The 9,990-nt window shown below is 38.5% G+C and overlaps 1 protein-coding gene across 1 annotated transcript; it reads left to right on the plus strand.

Moving 5' to 3' along the window:
• Positions 1 to 4,862: 4,862 nt before the first annotated feature.
• CUNH1orf53 (chromosome unknown C1orf53 homolog) lies at positions 4,863 to 9,990 on the plus strand. The gene is made up of 3 exons (XM_015483795.2): positions 4,863 to 5,417; positions 8,319 to 8,420; positions 9,642 to 9,990. Exons 1-3 carry the CDS (start codon positions 5,148 to 5,150, stop codon positions 9,711 to 9,713), a joined length of 444 nt encoding a protein of 147 aa, XP_015339281.1. The 5' UTR covers positions 4,863 to 5,147; the 3' UTR covers positions 9,714 to 9,990.

Raw genomic sequence — 9,990 nt, forward strand, 5'->3', positions numbered from 1 at the left:
GGGTGCTTAACCACTGAATCATATCCCCACCCCATTTTATTCATTTATTTTAAATTTTGACATAGGGTCTTGCTAAGTCCCTTACAGCATCATTAAGTTTCTGAGGCTGGCTTTGAACTTGCAATCCTCCTGTCTCAGCCTCCAGAGCCACCAGGATTAAAGGGGTGCACCACCACATCCAGTCATTATTTATGTTAATGGACTATTCTATTCTTTATAATGAACTACAACAGTGATAGAAGAAAAAGAAAGAATAATTTGAGGCTTTTAAAAAAAATATATTTGAGATAAGTAGAGACTACCTACCAAGCTTGGCAAAACTTGGTGATAGTCTGGATGGGGAGATGTGAGAAGAGTTCAGGACTAGCCCAAGATCTCTTAAATCTACAAATGGTTGGGTAGCTGTGCCTTTATAATGGAACATAAAATGGGGAAATAAGATTTCAAATGAAATGATGATTAAGTCCATTTTGGGAATGAGGAGTTTGGGGATATTGTTAAATGTTTATGTCCAGCAGGCAGATGAATATATATGTGTGTTGCTCTCACAAGCTTTGGCCCTGATTAAGAAATCTGTGAATCATTAGCATAATTAATTATAACTGATTAAGAACATAAACACAAAGTCACTGGAAGTATGATACAGTGAGAGGAACAGTAGGCTGAGGATTGCTGAAGAACTGAGGAAAACAAACATCATAAGAACATAAATATAAAGAATTTGTAGTATCATAGGTCAAGAAGAGAGCTCTGAGGTGCAGATAATCTACCCCTTTAAAAGCAGCATGGAGTTTTAGACAGGTAAGTAGTATATAAGGGCACTGGATTTAGCAGTCAAGTCAACCCTGATGTTGGCAGTGGGGGTAGAAGCCAGACTACTATTCTTTAAAGAATGATTGAGAAAGTGGATGAGCAAATGAAAAGCCTACATTACTTCATATTGTACATGTTCCAAGATAACAAAAACAAAATGGAATGATAAGGGCCAAATGCAGCAGTGCTCTAGGCATGGAACGTTGGTGGAGTGGCATCTACTGTGAAGTCAGCAGAGATTTGTTGGGCTTTAAAATAGAAATGGTTATAATTCCCCAAAGAATTTTCTAAGACCAGCTCTGTGAAACAAAGTGTGCTACTGGATATCCGATTAAATGGAAAAAAGATTCCCTATAGGCAACCTTAGGGGCATGTAACATTTGCTCTCAATCATAAGAATTGATAGTGAAAATGCACTCTACATGGAGCACGACATGTCACAACATACCATTCGGGTATTTGAAAAACATCAGATACATAAATCAGTGTCCAAAAGGAATTCAATAAAACAGGCAGAATATGGACAAGAAATTTGTTGGTAGCTCTATGGCTCCAGCACTAATTTGTCCATGAACAGTTCAATAGATTCATAATTCATTAAAAGATAACACTTAAAGTCAATTAGAGGCAGGATTTCAAGAGCTTAGATGAGATCATTTGATAATGAATGTATCTATTTTGTTTGTCAATAAAATAGTCCATTGTTATTTAATAAGACTTTAGATTTAGTATTTCTTTACATTTAGTTTTTTTCAAAAACATTTATTTGTAATAATATGTAATCTGTATTTTCAAATATGCAGTATTATGTACAGAAGATAAATTTAAAATTTTGTATGGCAGTTTTGCCCAGTAGTTGGGATTATATATTTCAGAATGAACCATTGACTTCTTTGTCCAATCAAAAATTCATTATTCATTACTCAATATGTGCCTTAATGCTATGTGCCAAAGGAGATGATGTCCTGTGAGATATAAAAATGAAAGCAATATGCTCCATGTTGTCTTGTTTATGGTATTTTGGGAAAACAATGCCCAAGAAATGACTACGTTTGAAAAGCTAAAAGTTCTGCTAGGCATGGTAGTGCACCCCTGTAATCCCAGCAGCTCAGGAGGCTGAGGCAGAAGGATCAGGAGTTCAAAGCCAACCTCAGCAAAATTGAGGCACTAAGCAACTCAGTGAGACCCTGTCTCTAAATTTAAAAAAAAAAAAAAAAAGTACAAAAAAATAGGGTTGGGGATGGACTCACTTTAGTGACCCTGAGTTCAATCTCCAGTACACGGCACCCCCATGCGGCCCACAAAAAATCAGTGATCTATTTGTTAAATTGTTCCCTCAGCATTAGTACAGATCATTTTCAGCCATAGGTTTGTTTGGGTGGGGCTGCCTATAGTCATACCCAGGACAGCCTCTGATTGACTTGAGTGTAACCTATACTCCTAAGATTGGTTCAGGAATGAATCCATGATGAAGCACACTGTAAGACTACCAAGAGGGATACAAGTCTTCTCCTATCCTGGAGCTTTATAGCAAGGTTCTTTCCCTATCTATCATCTATCTATCTATCTATCTGCACAAGGATGAGAAACAATGATATCCTAGGAACTGTCTTCAGCTATCTTTCATCAATGAGAAAAGAGCCTTCCTGAAAAAGAACTAGCCCTGAGGAGGCAAAGCTGAAAAATGGAAAGAACTAAGCCTTGGTCTGTAATCAAGTTATGCCTCATGGTTATATATGCAAACAAATTCCTTTTCTTATAAGGAGAGTTGAGTTTTACAAGATATATATGTATATGTATACACAATATATGTATACTAACCTACAGCTCTAACATACCTATTTAAAAATTAATATAAGTGAAATATAGGGAAATGCATTTCCCTAAAACCTGCTCCCCAACACAGCAAGCATGTTCAATATCAACATAAACATCCCAAATGAAGGGAAGGGTTATAAAACATATCCAGCATCATATTACATGCAGGTCTGTAGCACAAAACAAGTCTTTCTAGAGCAAATCTAGATGTAAATCCTTCAAAAATAAAATGAGAACTCAATCTACCATACTAAAGTGGGGTTTTGTCCTCCACTTTTGTTTTTTCTAGTGGGAGTATAAAATATTTGAGAAGAAACAAACACACATATAATAATCTAAGAGTCAAGTCCTGAGGAAGATTTATAAAACAAGAGGCACCATGAAAGTTACTTGATATTCAATGAAAGACTATAAAGATCAAATGAAAACTGAAGGGATGGATAATGTATTCAATATCTAATTGATATTCTAATTAAATTACCAATTATTTAGGGATCATTAGTAGTGAGATACTTTCTCATCTCTTTTAATAACATAGATTTCCAATGTTGATCATATTTTAAAGATATATCTATAAGAATCAACACAGTGGTGGTAACATGTAAATAGCCTTTTCAGCCCAAATGTCCAGAGGTCTTGACTAAGCAGGATGATTTTTAACTTGGGAATGGAGATTAGAAAAAAAGTTCTGCCTGATTCAGTGATCTGCCTTACCAAGTAATCTGAAAACCAGTTTTACATCTTTTAAAATTACTGTTTTTTAATTTTAAAATAATTACATTCATAAAAAGTTGTAAATACCATACAGAGATGTTCTATATACCCTTCACCAAATTTCCCTCAAGGTTTACATCTAACTTTTTTTTTACAAAATGAAAACCAGGAATTTGACATTGGAACAGTGTGTGCATAGTTCTATGACACTGATCACAGGTAAATTTGTGTAATCATGGACCAGATACAGAACTATGACATTGCCACAAGGATCTCCTTTGTTCAACCCCTTTACAGTCACTTCCATACTCCCATCTCCACCAAAACAAATTTCATGTAACAACTACTCTTTCTAGATGACTCCATTTATTTTTCTATTTAAATCTGGTCTTGTCTATTTCATATCTGTAAAATGCTTTTCTCATTTTGAATTTGACGTCCTGGCCTATTCATGGGCCTGATGCTCAATTTTGAAAACACCTCAATAAATCTGAACCTTCAAACTTATTTCCTTTAAAATTTGGTGGTGATGGAAGTCTGACTTATGGTGAATTCTCTTTTCTAATAAAAAGTACTCATTTTTGGTGATTTCAATTTTGGCCCCATGCTTCCATAGCTTTCTCTAGAATCTCCCCTTAGCCTTCCAGGTTTTAACCTTTTTTCTCGCAACAGTAAAATCCAGATTCTAATTTATTATTCCAACCAAAGGAAACATTTGCAAGATACAACACATTAATTCACTGAGATTTACAAAGTACCTATAATGTTGTTTCAATTAGGTCTTAAGACTGAGCCTAGGGTTGTGGCTCAGTGGTAGAGCACTTGCTTCGCATGCATGAGGCACTTGAGTTTGATCCTCAGCACCACATAAAAATAAATAAAATAAAGATATTGTGTCCATCTACAACTAAATTAAAAAAAAGATAATTAAAATGATTACAGCGTTACACGTTAAATGCAGATACCATAAAAGGGCTTGGATGCTCTACAGTGGCTAAGTCATCCTTCTTGCGGGCAACTAAAGACTCTTAACTCTTGTCCTCAAAGATTCATTCCAGCTCTCATATCTTCACATTGAAGAGCACACACACACACACAAAAAATTGCTACTCTTCAATCTGGCCTTCTCTTGAAACCTAGGCTAGAGGTTGGGAATGGGATGGTGCTAATTTAATTCTAACACCTGAAATTACCTCCCGAGCTTGTGCTAATTTTCTCAAAATCAATTTTTGGGGAGTATCAGGATAACTTTCAGCTCAGAGACGAAATGTAATTTTAGTTTGGACTTTGTAAATACTTCACAACACAAAAACAGCACCTTTTCTTATTCAGCACGCAGTTTTTACTTTTGGTTTTCATTGTAGGGTGGGGCCAAAGAACCAAGATTCTGCTTAAACTTTATTCCCACCCACAGTGCCCGTAAACACGGCCTTTTGCAGATAGGCCCAAGGTGGCACCAGTCCTCAGTTTCTGGGATTTCAACAGTTGAGCGGCTGTGCTCAATCTAGTCTAATCTGACAAGAGAAAGCTGCCCACCCTCCTCTCAGGAAGAAACATAATTTTAATGTAGGTGCAGAGGCGGGGCCGCACTTCTCGGCGCCTCCGCACTTCCTTGGCGCCACATTAGCAGCCTCCGGAGTCCACCTAGGTACCGCGGGGGCAGCCTGGCAAGGCTCCAGGCCCGCGCCCCCGCCCTTTTTTCCGGGGTGGCTCCGCGCGGCCGGCGCCCTGCACCTGGCTTGCGCTCGCCTCCCTGCCGGGCGCGGGAAGGGCGCTCCGCCTCCCAAAGGCCAGCGGCGGCCATGGCGGCCAAGGCGGCCAGTCAGGTCCGGGCGTGGGCGGGCGCCGCGCTCCGCAGGCCAGCCCACACCGCCCGGCCACCAGTCCCTCTCTGGGTCGGCACAGGGTTCCGACAGCGTTTGGGCCTCACGCTGGATTCGGCAGAGGGAGACCACGGCGGGTCCACGGCCGGCTCGCAAGGCGGGCCCGATGGAGCAGCAAAGCTCTCGGCGAACGAAGAGTTAACCGCAGCGGAGCAGCAGATCGCGGAGCTGCACGCCGCCGCCTGCGCGGTGAGACCCCGCCCGGTCCCGCCCGGGCGCCGCGCCTGCGCACGCCGCCTCTCCCGCCCCGAGGTCGCCCCACTCTGGAGAGCCGCTAGGAGCGCCGGCTGCTGGGTCTCCGGCCTCGGGCCCCAACCTGCACCATTTCGCTGGAAATCCGGCGTTCTGGACAAAGCGTTTACTGCGTATTTTGAGGGAGAGCTAGACTCATTTTCTGATTAACATCCTAGCTAAACTCGGGGCGCAGAGTGGGACCCACCACCGAGTGTGTGTCTGTGCGCCCGCGTCCGTGTGCGTGCGTGTGTGTGTGGGGGGGGGCGGGTGTTAAAGCTTTGATGGAAATGAAATAATTGAAATCATAGGAAAAATTTGCTGTGTTATAGAAATGTGATGTATCTCTATTCTCCCTTGAACAGTTTTCTGTTTCCAGTGATTTTAATAATGAGAAATAAGACATTTTTTGCTACCGTCCTCTGTTCTTTTTCCTCTCATCAGGTGTTTACATTCTTCCTAAACACTCTTGAACTACATTTGCTTCTATTTTGTGGTTTTGATGATTGCTTCTTACTACCAATATCCGAACTCAGTGGCTGTCTCTGTCCTCCACCACCAGCCGTGCTGGGGATAGAACCCTGGGCCTCGAAGGTGCTGGGTGCTCTCTCACTGAGCATACCAGCAGCTTTCCCTTGTAACTTTTCAGACTGCATAAGTTAGAAGATAGCACATTTACCTTTGTATTTCCTTTACAAAAGAAAGGATGGGATAAAAAGAGAAACATTTCTATAACAATGATAGAAAAGTGATATGAAATTAACTGCAGGCTCATGTGTGTGTATGCATCCATGTCCAGTACTTAATAGGACTAGTGTTATAAGGTATGGCCAGAGCTAGAGGGGTAAAAAAGAAAATCTTGGAGCTTGACTAAAGTTGATTTTTTAAAATGACAATTTGAAGGCCTTGAGAATCCACTGACCCATTCAAGTATTGAAATTGAATAAAGATGCATGCTGAAATGACTGACAGCTTTTGATTATTCTTGTTTATACTTTTAAAAACAGCATGTGTGATTTGTTCCCACACTTCACATATAAATATGGTGATATAGCCATAAGTTTCATTCTCTTTAGAGCAAACACCAACAGCATATAAAGATAGGTTCAGTCAGCATGAGGAAAGAAAAGAACTTTTTCTCGCTCAGGGAATCTACACTTGTTTCATCAGTGTCAGTATCAGGTAAAATGACAATCCAGGAAACCGTTAGTAAACCCAGTGACAATTTTGTTTTTCAACAAATCAGAGCTAGCTCACAATGGTCCTTCTATGCCTCAGGCAGGATGCTCTCTTACCTTTCTCTCAGTGCTGATGTGCATCACTGATCACCTTGGTCTCCAATCAGACTGTCAACCCTCTTGCTGAATCTTTGTTGCCACCATGATGTAAGCCTCCTTTATGAAGGACAAATTAAGTGTGTATGGGCAACTAAGGAGCTCAGAGGTGCTCAATCAATGTGGAAAGGAAAGCAGCCAGCGCATGTGCAGAAGCAACCCTTTATGTTTCCAAGTTGCCAGATAATTGCCCTCAGAATACACCCAGAAGCTATGAAAAGTAAAAAGAAGACTGCTACAAAGTTCTCAGTATTTTTTTCTTTTTTCCAAGTTTCCAAATAGGGCTTTGTAAATAAGGAATTGAGGTCCTGACAATTGGTCATTCAATAGTTGTGTTTAGTGTTCCTGGCTTCATGTAATCTGCTTCTGGTCCCAGAGGATGTGGAAGGCCCCTGAAACCAGCCTTGTGCCTTGCTGGATTTCTGTGGCCCTGGTCTAGCTTTACTGAAATGTCTTAGAATGAACTTGTCCTTTTGCTACACACTCTAGTCACAAAATTTAGTTGGTTAAAACTTCAACCAGAATAAAATATCCAGCCATTAAATAAGATAGTGAACAACTAAAGAAGTTGTTTGTGACTCCCTACAAAAATGTATGTCTGAAGATAGGCTGGTTTCATGTGTATTTTAATGAAAAGTTTCTATACAGGAGTGATTCAGTGACTTACTACATGGTAAGAGGTTTATATAAAAACCTCATGGGGAATTTACCCTACAAAATCTCAAAGCTAAGTAGTGTCACCTATATGACCCAATCCATGAAGTTGTAATTTACTTTTACCTTCACAGAAAGTAATTGAGATGCTTTTATTCATTTGTTTTACTATGTTTGAATGTAGGTAGAGAATGTTTCCTTGACATGTGAAGTAGTCTACTAAAAGTTGACTTTGATCAAATTTGTGAAAGCAGTGACTGTTAATATGTTAAAACAATACTTTTTCACTTAAAAATAGAATAACACTCCAGGAAAAAAAAAAAAGGAAAATAGTGTAAAACGTATAATAGGGTAACACATCATGAAAGTAAAGAAAAGCATTCAATAATAGGAAAGGCAATACTTTGCTATAAGGAATGCTGGTTTTGATTAGCACCTTTTCTGTAAGTTTAAATCATGATTCACATATTTTAAGTTCTAAAATTGCAATTGCAACTTCTGAGTGAAAGTTCATTTTCAGCCTCTTAAGCTCTTAAAATCATTTAAATCACCTGTTATTAAGTGTGTTACCTAGAAACTGAATGAAAAATATCAGAGCAGTGGCTACATTGTTATTGAGTATAGAGGAGGTCTTGTTTTCCCATCAACTTCTCATTTTTCTCAAATTGTATATTTTCTCCTTTAGTCACATAAAGTTAGATTGTATATAATGTCAGAATGCATTCAGTCTTTAATTGCAAATGCCGCTAACATTGCTGAGAAGTTTAATATTGTTTTTAAAATTGTTTTTGCAGTATTTTAGAAGTAGAAGTTATGTTGAGATATGATGAACATAGAGATTAATGAATTGTTTTGTTTTATTACTCTTCAGACTGGCCAGCTTAACTATGTGGACCCAGCTACTGGCTACACGGTGCTTACACGGATAGCCCACTTGCAGAGAGGTTCCTGCTGTGGCTCCGCCTGTAGACACGTGAGTAACAATTCTCGCCTTACAGCAGCAGTTTTTGGTGCTTCGTAAATACCTATTATTTGAACAACAAGTCAAATGAAAAAGCTAAATAAACCTGGAGTGCACTTTTCACAAGCTACTTTTGCCAAGGACAATGAAGTCCTTAGTACCAACATAGGACCTTTAAAGTTAATGGAATTTTGTAACCTTTCACTGCAAGTATCAGTTCCCTCAAATGCTATGACTTGATATTCATGGGAGCTCTTTATTACAAGGAAACTTTTCATGAGGTTTCAAATAAGTTGTGTTTACTGGGCAGGTACAAAGAGACAAGAAGAGAAATCAAGAATGTTGCAAACTAGATCCCAGAAAGCTTTTCTTTTATTATTAGCTGAATAAATAGAAATTTGCCCAGCATTGAGAGGTGGGTTTACTTAAAATAGTAAATATTTCTTTCTTCCTTGCCCTTCTCTCCTTTCCCTTCCTTTCATATCCTTCTCTTCCCCTGCATCCTTCCCTTTTGTCCTTCCTGCTTCCTTTTGTCTTTGTTCCCACCCCCCAGTCTGTGCTTCAAATAGTCTGTGAAGTTAGATTACCCTGAATTTAGTGCTTTTCATTTCCCAATATATTTATGTCAATAGATATATTTCTATTTATACTGATTAAGATGAACTAACTACTACTGCCCTATTTTGATTAAAGAAAACCAGGATTTTTTTTTTTGAACTATCAAAAGGTACATCATTAAGGTAAATTGTTATAGGCTTAAGATTATAAACTTAACATCTGTATACAGAACACTTTGTATGTTTTGTTGCAAGAAGGTGTTATTTCCTTTAACTAACCTACTTGAAAATTATAGACATTAAATGCAGGTATTAATCATAGCCGGTATTAAAAATTTCACCCTTCACTTTTATGTATGCTCCTACCTATGCCATTAGCTGTTTCTAATCAAATGCATAAGAGTTTCGAGTAAATTGAGGACTTCAGTATTTTCCAAGAGTGGATTTTTGACAGTAAAATGCTTAAGGTTGGAAGGATGCATTTAGGAAATGGTTCTTGGACCTAATTAGGACCATTTGCCTGAGGTTGCCATTATTTTCCTCTTAGTCTGCAAAACGTGATAGAGCAAATGATCTATATAATGTTATTAGCAGTCTTTTTTTCACCACGAGAAGTGTGTTTTTTCAAGATGATTATTAGATAACTCAATAATGCTATGTATTATTTCTTTTTCAGTGTCCATATGGTCAAGTCAATGTTAAAGATCCATCTAAAAAGAAGAAATTCAATTCATATTTTTATGTTTGACAACAGTTTTATCTCCGTTGTCTAAGTGAACTTGTAATTTTTAAGAAATGAAGCCTTAATCCAGGATTGCTCTCTGTGCTAAGTATTTGAGCTCTAATTTAATCTTCAATACATATGTTAAAAGAACATCAATAAAAGAAAAAGCTAACAAATGTTGTGTGTTTCTGAAGTGGCACATTGATAGCTATTTTCCTTTCTTTTTGCTTCATTATCAGACACATATGTTGAAGAAAGAAAATAATGACTGTTCTATTAAATAAAAGTAGCAATTGGGTCA

This window comes from Marmota marmota, unplaced genomic scaffold (assembly GCF_001458135.2).
Source record: "Marmota marmota marmota unplaced genomic scaffold, marMar, whole genome shotgun sequence".
Classification (NCBI taxonomy): Eukaryota; Metazoa; Chordata; class Mammalia; order Rodentia; family Sciuridae; genus Marmota; species Marmota marmota.